Below are 20,698 nucleotides of genomic sequence, written 5' to 3' on the forward strand. Positions count from 1 at the left end.
GGTCTAGACATGAGACGGATGTGGGACTGGCAGTTTCAGCCAGCCCAGTTACTGTCAAATTAAAACCAGGTGCAGTTTTACCTTGGCGGCCACAATACAAACTTAATCCCGCAGATGAAGAAGGGATTGGAATCTTAATTGATGGTTTTTTAAAAGTAGGAGTGCTGATTGAGATTTCTAGTCCTTGTAACACCCCAATTCTTGCAGTTCTAAAAGCAGATAAATCAAAGTACCGACTGGTCCATGATCTAAGGGCAATCAATGCCATTCTTGAAGATGTCGCTGCAGACTTCGCAAATCCTCACACACTGTTGAATGCCATCCCCACTGAAGCTAAGTTTTTTACAGTAGTGGATCTTTGTTCAGCATTTTTCAGTATCCCTCTGGCAGAAGAGTCACGATATCTGTTTTCGTTTACCTTTAGAGGTCGACAATACAGCTACGCCAGAATGCCCCAGGGACTGACAAGCAGCCCCGCGTGGTTTGATCGTGTGGTGAGTCAGGATCTACAGGAGCTGGATTTGAGCGGCGTCCTAATCCGGTATGTAGACGATATATTGATTTGTTCAGACACCATTGAAGATTGTCAGCGCGACTCGATCAAAGTACTGCAGAGACTGGCAGAATGTGGACACAAAGCTTCTCGGACAAAACTGCAATTCTGCCAGCCTCAGGTGGAATTCCTTGGCAGAGTAATCTCCCATGGAACAATAGCTCTGTCTCCTGACCACCTCAAAGGCATAAGTCGAGCACCGCGTCCACAGACATGCGCGCAACTAATGACCTTTTTAGGTATCACAGGATTCAGCGCGGAGTGGTTGGAGGACTACGCAGTAAAGACGGCGCCGCTCAGGGAACTCCTGAAGTCCTCTGGAGTCAAGACTTTAAAGAAGTCTTTGGAGTGGACCACAGAGACACTGTTGGCTTTTGATGTGCTCAAGCAGGAACTGCAAAATGCCCCAGCGCTAAAAATGCCAGAATATGACAAACTTTTCTATCTCTACGTTTCAAACAGATGCAACATGTACGCAACGGCTGTATTGGCACAAGACTCATGTGCTGGTGGAAGGAAACAACCCATCGCTTACTACAGTGCAAGGTTGGACGACGTAGCACGAGGGTGGCCCCCCTGCTACCAGGGCCTCGCAGCTGTTCACATGGCGTATGAAAAGGCGTCTGCAATAACTAAGTCATATCCTGTGGTTATTTACACCCATCATAAAATCACAGAGTTGATCAATCACAGCAAACTTGTTCTGACAACAGCACGTTGCCTTCAGTATCTACCATTGCTCACCTATCCAGATGTAACAATTAAGAGATGTGAGACCACAAATCCTGCTAATATGTTACCTTTTGAATTTGAAGGTGATACACACGAGTGCGTCACTGAGACCACGAGGTACACAAAACTGAGACCGGACTTGGAATCTGAGCCGTTGGACGACGCACAGGTCACGTACTATGTGGATGGGTCATGCTTTCGAGACCACATGGGAACTCACGCAGGCTACGCCGTGGTGCAACAAAAGGAAGGGACGTTCGTAACAGTAAAAGCTGAAAAATGTTTACAACCTTGCTCTGCACAATTAGCTGAATTGTATGGACTTACTGCAGCTTGTGAACTTGCTAAAGACTCCTCTGCTAATATTTACACAGATTCAGCATACGCTCACGGAGTCTGTCACCTGTTTGGAGCAGTTTGGAAACTGCGCGGCTTTCAAAAATCAGATGGTAAACCTGTTCGGCATGGGAAACAGATTATGAAGTTGATCTCGGCCATGATGCTTCCACATCGATTGGCCATTATCAAGTGTCCTGCTCATCAAAAAGACAACTCCATCACCACAATGGGAAACAATGCGGCAGACGAAGCTGCAAAGCACGCTTCAGGTTGCAAGGTCGCCGTCTTGGCCCCAGCTGTGGAGTTGGAACCATCTGTCACACCTGATGATATCACATTAATGCAAGCGCGTGCTAGCGCGAGTGAACAAAACATGTGGGAAAAAAGGGGTGCTACAAAAGATGGGCGAGGGTTATGGCGGTCACATACCGGCCTGATCGTCGCTCCAATCTCACTTTTGTCTCTTTTAATTCCAGAGTGTCACAAACCAGACCACTGTGGGCGAGATGAGGTGATACATCGAATACAACAACAGGGTTATTGGGCGCCGTACCTGCAGGCACTGGTGACGGATGCGCTTAATCGGTGCGAGATATGCTCGCAAATAACATTCGAAAAGGTATTGTCACCCCCACAGCGCGAATTCCTGTCCCGGAAGGCCCGTTTCGTCATCTGATTTTAGATTTTGTGGACATGTTGGTCCCGGTACACGGTAAGCGCTACCTTTTGGTGGTTTTTGATCATTTCAGTCGTTGGGTGGAAGCCACTCCGTCAAAGGACATGGGGGCGGGAACAGTCATAAAGTTCCTGGTCCGTGAGGTGATCCCTAGGTTTGGCCTACCATCCATCCTTTCATCAGACTCGGGACCAGCATTTATCAATAAAGTCTACGAGGGTGTCCTGCGTCAGCTGGGAATCAAAGTCCGCCATGGAAGTATCTACACTCCCTCCAGCCAGGGAGGGGTGGAACGAGTGAATGGCACACTTAAAGCAAAAATTAATAAGATTTGTGCATGTACTGGGTTGCGGTGGCATGACGCATTACCGCTGGCCCTAATGAGTTACCGCATGCAAGCTCATCGGGTCACACATTTGTCTCCTCATGAAATGTTAACAGGTCGCCCTATGCCGGGTCCGCAGTTTCGGGGTCCTTTCAAAGGACCCCCACTGGAGCAGTTGGAGAAGGAGCTGCACAGTTATATGAAACAGTTGTCTGCTATCCATAAAGCGATTTATTTTCAGGAAAAAGTGAACGAGCCAAAACCAGTCTCTGTGACATCTGGTCCAGTGGTGCCCGGGGATAAGGTGTACATTAAGGAGTTTCGAAGAAAGTGGAACACTCCTAGACGCCGAGGTCCTTACACGGTGGTCCGTGCCACACCGACTGCGGTCCAGGTCGAAGGGAGCGTCGCTTGGCATCATCTGAACCATTGTTCGTTGGCACCTACGACCAACAACTGCAAAACGGGCCCTGGGGACTGGTCGGACTGTACAGCGTTCTCAAATGACCAGTCCCCCAAAAGGGGAAGTATCGCCTCGCATGCATCTGACGAAGATAGTCCTGTCAGGGCAGATTCAGAGTTCCCGCCCGATGATGTTGAGGTTGACATTCCTTTGGTTTCTTCTTCTGGGCGAGACAGGGATCTCGGCAGGGACAATTCAACCAATCCGGACCCGAAGCAACAGTCACCACGTCGTCCCATCACCAGGGCCTTCTCAAGGAAACAGAGGGGCAACTGCGCTACGAGGGAGCGACCTCAGTGACCAAGGGGAGTACGACTCACATGCCAAATGTCATTATCAGTCAGGTCTCTTGCCGGCATGCACCCGCACACATCTACACACTACCCGTGACTCATGACAATTTTTTTTAGGGGGGCGCAAATTTTCTTGGAAAGTTGACACTTAAAACTTAGCCACTTTAATTTCAATACAGTTACAGAGTTAGGAAGAAAAGAAAAACGAAGTCTGTGTATGGCTTGTCCACAACGTTTCGGTGGTGCCGACACTTTCAAACAGCAGACAAGGGAAGCAGAAAAAGGCGTTACTCACGGCGCAACCGGCAAGCCAACTCCGTTTTTCATAGTAAGAGCGGGAAAAAGCCCGGGTATAAGCTCTTCCGCGGTCGCCGCTTTGTTGCTGTGCTTGCAGATCAGGCTGGTCAGCCCCGAGCTCCTTTATCCTCTTTTTCTCCTCGAGAGAACATCTTGAAAATGGGTGCTCTTGTAAATATTTTACAGAATTAATTCGCTCGGGAATTCCGGTTCCACTTTCACATGCCATCTTTCTAATCGTACGCTACTACAGACTCGTCTCCAACTCACTCTGCTACTACGGATGTACGTCACACTGGCTTAAAATACAGGAGTGTATAATTGACCATGACATTGTCCAAACACACTGAAGCAACATAATTCAACTATTCTAATTGGCTGACGATGAAAAGTGGGCGTATCCGGGGCGCACCGAGCTGCGCCACAAGCAGATTTTTAACGAACCAATCAAAACGCAGCCTCCAGTGACGTTTTAGTCAAAAGTTTGAGGCTGACAATAGGGATTCATTTGACCGGCGCCCCCGCAACCAGGAAGTGTTGTTCAATGAAAAATCATTAAAAAGAAACACTGTGTAATGCGCTTAACATGCACAAAAAGCTAAAAAAAAATACATTATTTTACACATATCTTCTTTCGAAATTATTCCTAACAGTTTGTTTTTTTTAATTGTGTAGTAACCAGGAATATGGACTCTTTGTAGGTGAGGGCGGCGCCCCAGCGCCCCCTGCTGGCCAGCCGCCACTGCGTTCAACCAGATCAAAAGTGCTTCATGTAAACACAACTAATGCCCCCCCCACTTTCTCCACTGCAGAGAGACCACACTGGTCTGACCTGGACTAGAGATTCAAACGCACTACATGTAAAATACCAGGATTCTTTTCATCTTTAGAAAACACACATATCTGATCTGAGATGTTTCACTCTCACATCAACAACCAGGAAGCTGCTTCACCTCTAATGCACAAACACAGAGACACACTCACCTGGAGGAGGAGGAACTTTCAGATGGATGATGGACTCTGTAAGCATGGTGTCTGTTCCTGTCTGTCGGACTCTACATTTATATATTCCTGAATCATTAATTGTCAAAGTTTTCAGAATCAGAGACACATTTCCATCCGTCATCTGTCTGTCCTGAAGATCCACCCGGTTCTGGTAAGATGAATGCTGGGGGTCTGGAAAAGAACGTCCATCTTCATAGAAAAGAATATCTTCTGGCTCCTGATCAGGTCTGGTCCACCTCACAGCTGTGATGTCTCCAACATGTCGAGCTCTACATGGCAGAGAGATGTCATGTCCAGGGTCAGCTGTGATGTTTCTCTGTTCTGCAGGAGAGAAAACAACACAGATCAGAGAGGTTAAAAGAGATCGGAGAGGAACATATACACACGTGGACAAAATTGTCGGTACCCTTCGGTTATTGAAAGAAAAACTCACAATGGTCACAGAAATAACCTGAATCTGACAAAGGTAATAATAAATAAAAATTCTATGAAATTTAACCAATGAAAGTAAGACATTGCTTTTAAACCATGCTTTAATAGAATTATTTAAAAAATAAACTAATAAAACAGGCCTGGACAAAAAATTATGGTACCCCTGGATCTGAGAGAAGGCTAGACAGTCTGCAAACACCTTCAATACAGAGGAATAGGTCATTTTAGCTGTGTCCAACTTCCACATACTTGACGATACTTAACGCAAAGATTAGAGATGTAAATAAAAAGCAGCCGTGGTGAATTTGTCTGAATGTAGGTTCTCAATTTATTTGGATCAGCTTTGAGGTCCTTCCAGGGTTTTCTTTCTTTGTGCAGTAGATTTAACAGCAAGATTTCGATTTGAGAAAAATCTTGTGACTTTGTCTAAATTCCCTTAAATATCATAACCAATCACATTTCTTGTAGCGTCCCGTGTGTTTGGTTTCACGATGGTTGTGATGAGTTTCGACTGTCGCTGTCGTTGGCTTAAACACACTACATGTAAAATACCAGGATTCTTTTCATCTTTAGAAAACACACACATCTGATCTGAGATGTTTCACTCTCACATCAACAACCAGGAAGCTGCTTCACCTCTGATCCACAAACACAGAGACACACTCACCTGGAGGAGGAGAAACTTTCAGATGGATGATGGACTCTGTAAGCATGGTGTCTGTTCCTGTCTGTCGGACTCTACATTTATATATTCCTGAATCATTAATTGTCAAAGTTTTCAGAATCAGAGACACATTTCCATCCGTCATCTGTCTGTCCTGAAGATCCACCCGGTTCTGGTAAGATGAATGCTGGGGGTCTGGAAAAGGACGTCCATCTTCATAGAAAAGAATATCTTCTGGCTCCTGATCGGGTCTGGTCCACCTCACAGCTGTGATGTCTCCATCATGCCGAGCTCTACATGGCAGAGAGATGTCATGTCCAGGTTCAGCTGTGATGTTTCTCTGTTCTGCAGGAGAGGAAACAACACAAATGAGAGGTTAAAGAGATCGGAGAGGAACATATACACATGTGGACAAAATTGTCGGTACCCTTCGGTTATTGAAAGAAAAACTCACAATGGTCACAGAAATAACCTGAATCTGACAAAGGTAATAATAAATAAAAATTCTATGAAATTTACCCAATGAAAGTCAGACATTGCTTTTAAACCATGCTTTAATAGAATTATTTAAAAAATAAATGAATGAAACAGGCCTGGACAAAAATTATGGTACCCCTAGAAAAGACTGAAAATAATGTGACCAAAGGGACATGTTAATTCAAGATGTGTCCACTAACTAGCATCGCAGGTGTCTACAATCTTGTAATCAGTCAGTGGGCCTATATATAGGGCTATAGGTAGTCACTGTGCTGTTTGGTGACATGGTATGTACCACACTTAACATGGACCAGAGGAAGCAAAGGAAAGAGTTGTCTCAGGAAATTAGAAAGAAAATTATAGACAAGCATGTTAAAGGTAAAGGTTATAAGACCATCTCCAAGCAGCTTGATGTTCCTGTGACTACAGTTGCACATATTATTCAGAAATTTAAGGTCCATGGGACTGTAGCCAACCTCCCTGGACATGGCCGCAGCAGGAAAACTGATGAAATATCAAAGAGACGAATAATACGAATGGTAACAAAAACACCAAGAAAAACTTTCAAAGAGATTAAAGATGAACTTTAAGCTCAAGAAACATCAGTGTCAGATCACACCATCCGCCATTGTTTGAGCCAAAGTGGACTTAAAGGGAGACGACCAAGAAGGACATCACTGCTGAAAACAAATCAGTAAAAAAAGCCAGACTGGAATTTGCCAAACTACATGTTGACAAGCCACAAAGCTTCTGGGAGAATGTCCTAAGGATAGATGAGAGAAAAATGCAACTTTTTGCCAAGGCACATTCAGCTCAATGTTTAGACGGAAAATGAAGCATATAAAGAAAAGAACACCGTCCCTACTGTAAAACATGGAGGAGGCTCTGTTATGTTCTGGGGCTGCTTTGCTGCATCTGGAACAGGGTGTCTTGAATCTGTGCAGGTACAATGAAATCTCAAGTCTATCAAGGGATTCTTGACAGAAATGTGCTGGCCAGTGTCAGAAAGCTTGGTCTCAGTCGCAGGTCATGGGTCTTGCAACAGGGCAATGACCCAAAACACAGCTAAAAACACCTGAGAATGGCTAAGAGGAAAACACTGGACTATACTAAAGTGAACTTCATGAGCCCTGAACTAAATCCTATTGAGCATCTTTGGAAGGAGCTGAAACATGCCATCTGAAAAAGGCACCCTTCAAACCTGACACAACTGGAGCAGTTTACTTAAGAGGAGTGGTCACAATACCTGCTCAGAGGTGCAGAAGTCTCATTGACAGTTACAGGAATCACTGGATTGCAGCGATTACCTCAAAAGGTTTTGCAACAAAATATTAAGTTAAGGGTACCATCATTTTTGTCCGGGCCTGTTTCATGAGTTTATTTTTTTAAACAATTCTGTTGAAGCATGGTTGAAACGCAATGTCTGACTTTTATTGGATAAATCTACATAGAATTTTTATTTATTATTACTTTTCTCAAATTCAAGTTATTTCTGTGTGTCACGGAGGTTGCCTGTGGTTAGAGTCTCCCAGCTATCCCTGAAGGCATCTTTCCTCCGGTGCGCTCCTGATTGCTGATGCGCTCCACCTGCGCTGCTTGCTTTATATACCAGTGCACAGCACCACTCCTTTGCCAGATCGTCTCGGTTTAACCCTGCACGCTTCCAGCCCTGAGTTCCTGTTTGCTAACCTGTTTCCTGATCTTCGACCCGTTTTTGGACCTGGTTAACCTGATTCTGCCTGCCCCCTGTCTGGTAACTCTGCTGTCTATTGTTTGGATCCTGCCTGTGCATTGACCCTTGGACTGTCTTTGGATTTGATTATTGGATTTGGATAACTGGATTGTTTGTTTGGATACTGGATACAGGACTTCGGACTTGGATCTGGATGTGGATGTGATCTTGGAGATTCCCCCTAACATTACCTGTCTATCTCCTCCCCAGAGGATTCAGTGGACCTCAGGTCTCTTAGGCCAAACTAACTGTTTTTCCCCTTCAGTTTTTGCCACCAGCCTAGTCTCACTCTTCACATCACCACAGCTCCAGTGGATCTCTCACCGCCCTCCCGGTACAGCGATTCCCCCTGCGTCCTTCCTCTCCTTGGCCGGTACGTAAGACGTCATTATTCTTACATCCCCATTTTTGCCACGCTTTTGCTCACCTGGATCTCCTATTCTCACAGGCCAGTGGGTGACGTCTCCAGACCCGGATTTCCTGAGCAGTATTCAGTAATAAACCTGTTTTCTTACCCAACCCTCTGTCCTGATCTTTTTGTGGTCCAGCTTGCTGAACCGTTACAGTACGATCTGGCCAGCATTATGGACCCATCAGGATCAGAGGATTGGCGCACCCGCGTAGAGGCCGCAATTGCGCAGCAGGAGACGGGCCTGGGTGAGCTAGTATCTAACGTAAAAGAACTTTCCAAGCAGATATCTGCGATGACCGCCTTTGCCCGCGCCGGTCCCGCTCAGGCGCCCCTGGTTCCCCCCTCTTCTGTTCTTCCGAGCCACGAGCCCCGTGTGGCACCCCCAGAGCGATATGCGGGTGAACCAGGTCAGTGTCGGGCCTTCCTCACTCAGTGCTCGTTACAGTTTGAGCTGCAGCCATCCTCGTTTCCATCAGAGAAGGCTAAGGTGGCCTACGTGATCTCGCTGCTCTCTGGAAAGGCCAGACTGTGGGGCACCGCTGAATGGGAGAGAGGATCGGCAGCGCTATCTACGTTCCGGGAGTTCTCCGAGGAACTTCGCCGGGTGTTTGATCCCTTCCGACCCGAACGGGAAGCTTCAAGGGGATTGTTCTCCCTCACTCAGTCAGGAAGGTCAGTTACTGACTACATTATTGAATTTCGGACTTTGGCTGCTGACTGCACGTGGAACCAGGCCGCTTTGTTTGACGCTTTTTATCAGGGTTTATCAGAACAGGTAAAGGATGAACTAGCTGCCAGAGATCCTCCTAAAGATCTCAACGCCCTGATGGATGTGGCCTCCCGGATTGATCAGCGTCTTCGAGAGAGACGGAGAGAGAGGAGAAGCGGCGAAGGGGGCAGGTACAGAGTCAGCGACAACTTTCCTGTGCAGACCGGTCAGGAAGCTCCATCTTCCTCTCACTCCGCCCCAGAACCCATGCAGATCGGTCGGTCTAAGCTGTCATCAGCCGAGAGAACTCGGAGAATCACACATGGACTGTGCTTGTATTGTGGTCAAAATGGACATCTGGTCAGAAATTGTACAGTAAAAGGCAGGACTCAGCAGGGAACGGGAGGACCCTGTTGAGTCGAACCTTGTTGGATTCCTCCCTCTCCCGACCAGTTTTTCACATGCAACTGACAGCCGCTGACGACACACACACCCTGGCAGTTTTTATTGATTCTGGTGCTGACGCAGACTTTATTGATCGACAGGTGGCCAAGCAGCTGGGACTCAGCTTTTCCCATCTACCAGAACCTGTCTCTGTCCGTGCCCTGGATGACCATCTGCTGCACAGAGTCACCGAGAAAACTCAACCTGTTCCAGTTACCTTTTCTCATCATCATGAAACAATCAGTTTCTACGTCATTGACACTCCACAGTTGCCCGTCATTTTGGGCATGACCTGGCTCCAGGCCCACAATCCACACATCGATTGGCGTGAGGGTAAAATAATTAATTGGAGCGTTAACTGCTTAACAACCTGTCTGCGTTCTCTCCCAGTTACAGTGACTCCACGGCTGGACAGCACAGAATCCGACTATCCCAGTCTTTCTCAGGTTCCTCCTGAATATCATGACCTGAAGGAAGTGTTTAATAAGGTTCGTGCCACTGCGCTGCCCCCGCATCGTCCCTATGATTGCGCAATCGACCTCCTGCCAGGCTCCATGCCACCCCGTGGTGGGATATATTCCCTGTCTGCTCCAGAGAAAGAGGCTATGGACAAATATATCTCTGAATCCCTCTCTTCTGGCCTTATCCGGGCCTCCTCATCACCTGCCGGAGCAGGATTCTTCTTTGTTGACAAGAAAGACGGCTCTCTCCGCCCATGTATTGATTACCGAGGTTTAAATGACATCACAATCAAGAATCGTTATCCTCTCCCGCTCATGTCCACTGCCCTGGATCTGTTACAAAATGCTACTGTTTTCACCAAATTAGACCTACGGAACGCTTATCATCTTGTACGCATACGGGAGGGGGATGAATGGAAGACGGCCTTTAATACACCAACGGGCCATTATGAATATCTAGTTATGCCTTTTGGATTAACTAACGCTCCTGCAGTTTTTCAAGCCCTTGTAAATGATGTTCTGAGGGATATGCTTAATAAATTTGTTTTTGTCTACTTGGATGATATCCTTATTTTCTCTCAGGACTCTGATGAACACTATCTTCACGTGCAAACCGTTCTTCAGCGTCTCCTTCAGAACCAGTTATTCATAAAGGCTGAAAAATGCGAGTTCCACAGCTCCACTGTCTCCTTCTTGGGACATGTTATTACCGCTGGAAGAGTCCAGATGGACCCCTCCAAGGTGTCTGCTGTGCGGGACTGGGCCTCCCCAACGAGCCGCAAGCAGCTCCAACAATTCCTGGGGTTCGCCAACTTCTACAGAAAATTCATAAAGAACTTCAGCTCCGTCTCTGCTCCTCTCCACCGGTTAACTTCTGTGAAAACACCATTCGCCTGGACTGCTGAGGCCGAAGCCGCCTTTACGCTGCTGAAACAACGCTTCACATCAGCTCCTGTTCTCAGCATGCCAGATCCAACCAGACAGTTCATCGTGGAGGTGGATGCGTCGGATTATGGCGTGGGTGCAGTTTTATCGCAACGGAGTTCGGAGGATATGCGCATTCACCCATGTGCTTTCTTTTCCAGAGGCCTGTCATCAGCAGAACGGAATTACAATGTCGGAGACCGTGAGCTCCTAGCAGTTAAGTTGGCTCTGGAGGAGTGGAGACACTGGCTGGAGGGGGCCTCGCATCCTTTCATCGTCTGGACAGACCACCGTAATCTCGAGTACCTGAAATCGGCCAAGAGACTTAATCCTCGTCAAGCCCGTTGGGCTTTGTTTTTTCATAGGTTTAATTTTTCACTGGCTTACCGTCCTGGCCACAAGAACGCTAAACCTGATGCTCTTTCTCGACAGGCTACCCCCCAGGGGGCTGATGCTGACGACGAAGATAAATACATCCTTCCTTCTCACGTCAGGCTGGGGGTGAGCCGTGTCCACCTGGAAGCTGAGGTCAGCCGAGCGCACCGCTCCACCATGGTGCCCGCTGGCTGTCCAGATGGCCGCCTCTACGTTCCGCCCCCGCTTCGGTCCAAGGTCCTCGTTTTTTGCCATTCCTCGCGGTTGGCCTGCCACCCTGGTGTGGCGAGAACGTTCCATCTGCTGTCCCAGCGGTTTTGGTGGCCCGCTTGCCGCCAGGACATCCGGAGCTTTGTGGCGGCCTGTCCTGTTTGTGCCCGCTCCAAGACGTCCCGCCAACGCCCGGCTGGACTGCTTCATCCCTTGTCCATTCCTCACCGGCCCTGGTCTCACGTTTCCATGGACTTTATCACTGGTCTTCCTCCCTCGGACGGCAAAACAGTTATCTTGACAATAGTGGATCGCTTTTCCAAGATGGCCCCCTTTGTGGCGCTCCCCAAGCTGCCCTCAGCTAAGGAGATGGCGACTCATTTAACTGATCATGTGTTTCGACTGCACGGGCTTCCCCAGGATATTGTGTCGGACCGGGGCCCCCAGTTCACTTCCCGGTACTGGGCCGAGTTCTGCAGGCTGCTGGGGGTTAAGATTAGCCTCTCGTCTGGCTTCCATCCCCAGTCGGACGGGCAGTCAGAGCGGATGAATCAACGTTTGGAAACCTGCCTGCGCTGTCTGTGTTCCGACACCCCGTCCAGCTGGGCCCGGAACCTGTCCTGGGTGGAGTACGCCCATAATTCCCTGCCGTCTTCCTCTACTGGGCTTTCCCCGTTCCAGGTCGTCCAGGGTTTTCAGCCTCCGTTGTTCTCGCCCCAGGTCCCTGCCAGCTATATATATATATATATATATATATATGTGTATATATATATATATATATATATATGTGTATATATGTGTATATATATATATATATATATATGTGTACATACACCACACTACTCTGCACTTGAGGTAGGCAGATGCTTTTTCTTTCTTTCCCTCCCCACACTTTGTCCTGCTACTTGTCTTGTGTCATCTAGCCTCTATCCAGATTTCCGTTATAAATCTTGAACCTTGGCTGTGATTGACTGGTGCATTTTCTAAACTAAATTCCATATTTCAAATTGTGTAGTTAAGCAAGACCAACTTTAAATCAACTGATTCTCATTTTGTAAAAAAAAAAAAAAAAAAAAACTCCAAATGCGTCAGACAATTGAACTGGCTAAATTAACATAGATCCAGTGGACAAAAAATAACATGGAATAGTAATTTTTTAGGGGGCAGTAAAAGACACTGAGGCATGATAGTATGATTTTGTGAAAAAATGTATGATTACATGTGTTATTAGTGATTGTTAGCCTATAGGTTTTGCAAATGTGCCCATCTGCACGCCTCCAGGCCCAAAGCCCCAAAGATTTTCACAGAAGAAATAAATAATGAGAACATTAACTCTAGATTCTTGCAGAGACCTCGCTTCCCACACCCACAAATGCCCAACTCTACTGAGATTAATATCCATATGAAGCCTGAGAAGCAGGTTTTTGTCAGTGGATTAGCTTTTTCTTCCTACTTCAGTCTCCTGCTGACGCTTTTCTGTGTCACTGTGCTTTCTGTTTGCATTTTTCTGCCAATATTCTTAATTTTCTACTCAAGAAATTAATGAGCAATGGCTCCTGGAAACTCATTAATCACTGGGATTGTATTTTGTGGTTGATTTGATTGGATACAACTATTTTTTTAAGACTCTTACAATCTTATCAGTGTCACGTCACCATGGCCTACAAATAGGAGATGCCTCATCTAGTTACTCAAGAGCTAAAGCTAATTAGCTGCAAGATGTCTCCCTTCTTCACTGACATTCTCCCTTGAATGCCCTTGGTGCAAAGCTAAAGAGTAAATCATCTCACAGGGAAATGGGAGAACAAGTAACCAGCAGAACCCAGTTTGCTGAGATTAGCGACACACCCGGCTGGCCTGCTGCTGCTGGCAAGCACAGCCTCAACCCCTCTCCCTAGCAAGACACAGTCATGACCAGCTGTCAGAAGTAAACCAATTAAATCTTGTCCACAACAACCGGACATGCAAGTACATAACAGGTTTGCTCCACTGCTGCAGGATTCTGGATCTACATCTGATGATCGCCATGAAATCTCCGTACACCCCTGGGTTATGGTCTCGAACACACGGGAAGCGGCATCGCACCTTCGCCATTCATTTCCTATGGAACCTGCATGATGAGGTGAAAATTGCTTCCCTTCTCCAGTCAAGCGACAGTCGACATTCGTGCATGTGAAATGTTGTGCTCGTTTACGTAGACGTGCACTCGCGGCTTGCGATGCGACACAAGAAAATAGAAGAAATGTTCAGTTTTTGTCGCTGTCGCGTGGCATTCAACCAATCATCTTTATGGACTGACCAATTATCTGAGAGAAGGCTAGACAGTCTGCAAACACCTTCAACACAGAGGAATAGGTCATTTTAGCTGTGTCCAACTTCCACATACTTGACGATGCTTCATGCAAAGATTATAGAGATGTACATAAAAGGCAGCCGTGGTGAATTTGTCTGAATGTAGGCTCTCAATTTATTTGGATCAGCCTTGAGGGTGTCTTTCTTTGTGCAGTAGAGTCAACATCAAGATTTGGATTTGAGAAAAATCTTGTGACTTTGTCTAAATTCCCTTAAATATCATAACCAATCACATTTCGTGTAGCGTCCCGTGTGTTTGGTTTCACGATGGTTGCGATGAGTTTCGACTGTTGCCGTCGTTGGTCGCTTCCCGTGTGTCGAGCCCATTAGACCAAAGGACAACTCAGAAGGTAAATGCAAACGACTGGGCGTCAGACTCTGATTGTTGGTGACTTTGGTGTGAAAGATGTAAGAAATATGTGTGGAAAACGTACAAAAGTACTGTGCTTTGCCAAGGAGATGGTATCAGATGTGAGAGACAAAATTATGTAAATTATGGCTGCGCATCCACACTAGAGATTTAAACGCACTACATGTAAAATACCAGGATTCTTTTCGTCTTTAGAAAACACACACATCTCATCTGAGATGTTTCACTCTCACATCAACAACCAGGAAGCTGCTTCACCTCTGATCCACACACACACAGACACACTCACCTGGTGGAGGAGAAACTTCCAGATGGATGATGGACTCTGTAAGCATGGTGTCTGTACCTGTCTGTTGGACTCTACATTTATATATTCCTGTATCTTTAATGATCAGAGTTTTCAGAATCAGAGACACATTTCCATCCGTCATCTGTCTGTCCTGAAGATCCACCCGGTTCTGGTAAGATGAATGCTGGTGGTCTGGAAAAGGACGTCCATCTTCATAGAAAAGAATATCTTCTGGCTCCTGATCAGGTCTGGTCCACCTCACAGCTGTGATGTCTCCATCATGTCTAGCTCTACATGGCAGAGAGACGTCATGTCCAGGTTCAGCTGTGATGTTTCTCTGTTCTGCAGGAGAGGAAACAACACAGATCAGAGATGAACTCTCTCTCTCTCTCTCTCTCTCTCTACACACATACATATATATATATATATATATATATATATATATATATATATATATATATATATACACACCTTACTTTTACCTTTTAATTTCTTACTTTTGTTCATTGACCTTTAAACATCTAAACATCTGTTTGCAGCACCTCCTCAACCCCTCTCCCTAGCAAGACACAGTCATGGCCAGTTGTCAAAAGGAAAACTAACAAATCTCCTCCACAACAACCGGACAGAACAGTTTGCTCCACTGCTGCAGGATCCGGAATCTACATCTGATGACTGGGATGAAATCTCCCTACACACCAGAGTAAAGGCAAACGGCTGGGCCTCAGACACTGAGGACTTTGGTGTAAAAGGCATGAGAAATGTGTGTGGAAAATGTACAACAGTACTGTGCTTTCCTAAGGAGATGGTACCAGATGTGAGAGAGATGAAACAACAATCTAAGGTGTTGAGACGGGAATTTACTGAACTGCTGGATATGATCAGCTGTCTGGATGCCCGGATATTCATCAGTGGCCTCTCCCTCCCATCAGAGGAGGAGTGGAGAGATTCAGCAGGCTGTTTAGTCTGAACACATGGTGGTCGCTGCATGTACCACACATCCAGTTTATTTCATAGACAACTTCAACTTTTTCTGGGACCGCAGGCACTTTTTTAAGACAGATGGATTCTGCCTGAACAGGTCAGGAGTGAGGCTGTTCACCTCCGACCTGTTATATTTTCTGAACAGACACTCTGTTCCCTCAGATAAGGATAACAGACAAGAGAGACCAAAACAACGTGATAAGACAGAGCCTAGAAGAAACCCTGATAAAAAAACCCCACCTCAATCCCGTCCTGAAGAAACCCCCAAAGCTTCCAGCAAGGACCCACCCCTTCATCTCATCATACTCCATCCCATCCAGGTCACCCTCCCACTCCCCATCCTTCCCATCCCTCCTGGACTTCACCTCCCAGACAAAGGATCTGGTCACTATTGCGACCAAACAAACCCCATGCCCCAGTCACATCTTTTCACCCTGAAACATCCCACTTTGTCCTCCCCCACCAATTCACCAGTGAGCTCATATGCAGTTGTCACAGACCCAGCGCCCACCTCCTCTCCACAATGGAACCAAACTTGTCATCTGTCTACACAGCCTGATAACAGTCCTGTATTTGATTGCTATGTGCTGGGTCCAGGCTGCAGCTATGTGGGTCCTCAGGATAATTTGGGTCCCGATATGCACATAGTTCCCTTTATTCCTGTTTTAATAGGCAACAAAAAAGACTGATAAGATATATGTTCAGAAAGGCAAGATTCACCTAATATATTCTATAAATTTATCACATCTTGCGTTCAATCCAGACCAAAGAGTACTCTAGCAACCAAGCCGAAAATATGGAAGTAGTCATGGACTCAATTCTGAATTTTAGCACTTACATGAAGACAGTTGTGAAGTCGGTCTATTATCACTTAAAAAACATCTACTTCCTGCTTTGCTGCCGTGCGGACGCTTCCTGTTTTGCTCTCCTTTCTGCTTGCATTTTCCTTCTTTTTTTCTTCTTTTTTCTTATCTTTACCAGCAAGAAATTTAGGAACAAGGACTCCTGGTCACTTATAAATCACTGGAACGAATATATTTTTTGATAAATTTAGTTTATTGCCATCGGAGAACTAGTGGAATGACGTCTCCTAACCCTGCAGTATCAGTGAGCTGCACTGAGTGTGAGCAACTTTCTTTGAGGATAACACAGCTGGAGAAGAGGATTGAAACACTGCAAGACATTCGTGTGAATGAAGAATTTATTGACTCTGTAGTAGCTTCTGTACAAGCTACTGAGTTGTCAAATGGATTGAGTCACATCTTCATACGTGAAGGCATGTCGAATGTGGAGCCTCCCGCTACAGACCTGGCTGATACACTTCCCTGGATGTGTTCAAATGACATTGGAATAGCTGAGGAAAATCCCAAACCAGCTTTATAAATGAGGCCCCAGGTCTAATGTGGCCCAGATACCAAAAATATCCTGAGAGATGTAATTTGCATGTTCATAAACAAAATAAAGGTTTCTGATCAGAAACTGTGTTTTCATGAATCTAGATGATGTTTAGGTTAAGTCCAGGTTTGAAGAGGCTAAGTATGGGATAAGCTTTGTGCCACTGGGGAGCGAATCTGAATTCTTTATATTTGAATTTGAATCATTCAATTTGAATCTGAATATGCCTTTTTGAATAATTGCTTTAAAAAACTGAATCCAAATGACCATATTTGATATTGAATCTTTGTTTTTTGTAATGTGTATTGTGGTAAAGTTGAAACTTTTGTACTTGAAAAATTCAGATCTGAAATACAAATTCAGATCTGAAATTCAAATTCAGATCTAAAATACAAATTCAGATCTGAAATACAAACTTTTGTGCCACACGTCCGGGACCTGACGTGAGGCTAAACTAGTCGATCGCAGATGGAGTAACGTCAGTTTTGTGCAGTTGTTCTCAACGGCTACAAGCAGAGGGAGGGCGAGGGGAGGGTGGCGGCGGAGAGAGAGAGAGAGAAATGGAGAAACGCTAAGATCCAGGCCAGCCACTCGCTACAACGGCAGTTACTGTTCCTGCAATGGCACTTGCCGTTTCTGTAGCGGTAGTTACCGTTTCTGTAGCGATAGTTACCGTTTCTGTAGCGGTAGTTACCGTTTCTGTAGCGGTAGTTACCGTTTCTGTAACTGTAGTTACCGTTTCTGTAGTGGTAGTTACCGTTTCTGTAGCGGTAGTTATCGTTTCTGTAGCGGTAGTTACCGTTCCTGTAGCGGTAGTTACCGTTTCCTCAACGGTCTCAGCGGTTTGCTGTGGGCTGGTTGCAGACTTTTCACATTAGTGGTAACTCCTAATACAAGAAAAATATGCGTAGGTTTGCACAGATTAATCTGCACCTCAAGTGACGTACATACACCATGTAAGCTATAACGGGCCAGCTTTTTTTTTTGCATTGGTTTGGAAACATTTTAGTAATAGCTTAAAATCTGTTTGCATTCAGACCTGCACTTGTGTCCGGCTTTCCTTGAACCGCCTGACACAAAGTCATTGAGTGGAATAATTTCCAACCATTAAATGCTGCTTTGTTAAAGTTAGAGAAATGTAATATTAATACTGTGATCAACATACTTCTGTTTTAAACAGGATGAAGGTTTTGTCTTGACCTCTAATAAGTTTGGTTTATTGATACTTCTAAAGCATGTGACCGAGTAAATCATGAAAAGTTATTTTACAAGCTGAACAAAGAGGAGTTCCTGAAGTTTGTGTAGGTATTTTGTTCGTTTGGTGTTCACATCAGTGTGTGTACATAAAATGGGGTAACTGTGTCTGCCTCCTTCAATATATGTACTGGCGTTAGACAGGGGAGTATTTAGTCTCTTCTTCTGTTTAATGTCTGTATGGATGACTCAGCAAAGTTGTTAAATGAGTGTGTAGCAGGATGTACGATGGGTGATACCACAGTTAATCTTTTAATGGATGATCTATTGATCTTCTGTCCATACAGTGCTGGCCTTCAGCAGTTACTGAGGGTCTGCTTTCACCAACTCAGTCTGACATTAATTATAATGCAGAGAAGACCAGAATTTAGTATTTCCTGAATTCTGTGTCTGGTACTGTTCTTAAAGTTTGTACTGTGGTTAAGTAATAGGGACATTATATATTTGATCTGTGTGATGATATGAAAATCTATAGACAATAGCAACAAGGTCAATACGCTGAGCTGTAGATTTGGTACGCACATTGTTCCAGTGAAGATTGGACTTTTAAAGCTTATTGCACTCCAATACAGTGTGTGCAGAATTATTAGGCAAACGAGTATTTTGATCACATCATCCTCTTCATGCATGTTGTTCTACTCCAACCGGTACAGGCTTGAAAGCCTACTACCAATTAAGCATATCAGGTGATGTGCATCTCTGTAATGAGAAGGGGTGTGGTCTAATGACATCAACACCCTATATCAGGTGTGCATAATTATTAGGCAACTTCCATTCCTTTGGCAAAATGGGTCAGAAGAGAGATTTGACTCTGAAAAGTCAAAAATAGTGAGATGTCTTGTAGAGGGATGCAGCACTCTTAAAATTGCCAAGCTTTTGAGGCGTGATCATCGAACAAACAAGCGTTTCATTCAAAATAGTCAACAGGGTCGCAGGAAGCGTGTTGAAAAAACAAGGCGCAAAATAACTGCCCATGAACTGAGGAAAATCAAGCGTGAAGCTGCCAAGATGCCTCCAAACGTCACTGGAGTGCCAAGAAGCACAAGGTGTGCAATACTCAGGGACATGGCCAAGGTAAGGAAGGCTGAAAAACGACCACCACTGAACAAGACACACAAGATAAAACGTCAAGACTGGGCCAAGAAATATCATAAGACTGATTTTTCTAAGGTTTTATGGACGGATGAAATGAGAATGAGTCTTGATGGGCCAGATGGATGGGCCCGTGGCTGGATCAGTACAGGGCAGAGAGCTCCACTCCGACTCAGACGCCAGCAAGGTGGAGGTGGGATACTGGTATGGGCTGGTATCATCAAAGATGAACTTGTGGGACCTTTTCGGGTTGAGGATGGAGTCAAGCTCAACTCCCAGTCCTACTGCCAGTTTCTGGAAGACACCTTCTTCAAGCAGTGGTACAGGAAGAAGTCAGCATCGTTCAAGAAAAACATGATTTTCATGCAGGACAATGCTCCATCACACGCATCCAAGTACTCCACTGTATGGCTGGCCAGAAAAGGTCTAAAAGAAGAAAAAATAATCACATGGCCTCCTTGTTCACTGTTACGTTTCCCCCTGGCTAGTGTAATGGAAAATTTATTCATATCCCCTTATAGTTTGTAGGTTACACTTTGTATGTCTGTGTATTTAGATAAGAACTCCTTCTCACACCTTCCCCCCTCTCTCATCCCCTCAACAGATGTTGAGAGTTTAATGAGCTTCCTCCTTTGCACCCTTCACTCCGTAACATTTGTTAACAGCTATGTGAGAAATTTAAAACAATGACCTCCTACTGTGATGTTATCAGCTCATGCCTGGTATATTAACTAAGTTCACTTGTATCTCGCCAGACTCACGCAGACAAACTCCTTTGACTGTGGGACTCTCATTGCTGATCAGCTCTTAATAAATAATACTTTGTTCGATTCTCACTTAGTGTGTGATCTTTGATAACTAAAAATTCCACAACAATTTGGCGTTGTCGGCAGGATATCTTGAGTGACTGACCGGAGGACCAGAACCCGTGATTGCGCATCCTGAAGGATACTTTAGCCCCTGGGTCAGCCTTAACCGACAGGGGACGGTGGAGGGACTCCGTTCAGGCACCACTGATATCCAGAACGAAGTCTGCATGTGGAGCAGCATCCAGAATCACACACGGTGAGAAGTTTTCATATTGGAGTCTCATTTACCACTCCTTCTCTCACTATCTTATGAAAATAGGGTAGGAATCCCACTATCTTGTGAAGACAAGATAGGTTTTCACTATTCTGCGAAAGCAGGGTAGGTCACTATTCTACTGCGGTAGGGTAGGTTAAGTCCGGTGGTGGAAGTAAGAGGCTTTTTAGTAATTTTTGTGCCTGAGTGTGGACTACTCGAAGTGAGAAAAATCCAACTTGGAGACGTCCTAGTTGCATAAGGGAACACAGCTGGTAAGGAGAAGGAGGGTGAATGGGACTCCCCAATATGTAACAAAGGGAAAAATAAATAAAAGGGCCAAACAATAATATTTAAGGATATATATAAGTAATAAA

The 20,698-nt window shown here is 45.4% G+C and overlaps 2 protein-coding genes across 5 annotated transcripts in view; one reads left to right on the forward strand and one right to left on the reverse strand.

The window, feature by feature from the left end:
• The window catches only part of LOC121640417, a 1,195,287-nt gene that overhangs the window by 849,605 nt on the left and 324,984 nt on the right, over positions 1-20,698 (forward strand). The window lies entirely within an intron of this gene.
• The window catches only part of LOC121640416 (muscle M-line assembly protein unc-89-like), a 442,453-nt gene that overhangs the window by 402,074 nt on the left and 19,681 nt on the right, over positions 1-20,698 (reverse strand). For all 4 annotated transcript variants that reach the window (XM_041986135.1, XM_041986138.1, XM_041986134.1 and 1 more), the window contains exons 4-6: positions 14,535-14,876; positions 5,783-6,124; positions 4,663-5,004 (exon numbers count right to left, since the gene is read on the reverse strand). In XM_041986135.1, the coding sequence (XP_041842069.1) occupies positions 4,663-5,004; positions 5,783-6,124; positions 14,535-14,876 (1,026 nt within the window). The remainder of the gene's footprint in view (positions 1-4,662; positions 5,005-5,782; positions 6,125-14,534; positions 14,877-20,698) is intronic.

The sequence above is a fragment of the Melanotaenia boesemani genome, chromosome 5, assembly GCF_017639745.1.
Source record: "Melanotaenia boesemani isolate fMelBoe1 chromosome 5, fMelBoe1.pri, whole genome shotgun sequence".
In the NCBI taxonomy this organism is placed as follows: Eukaryota; Metazoa; Chordata; class Actinopteri; order Atheriniformes; family Melanotaeniidae; genus Melanotaenia; species Melanotaenia boesemani.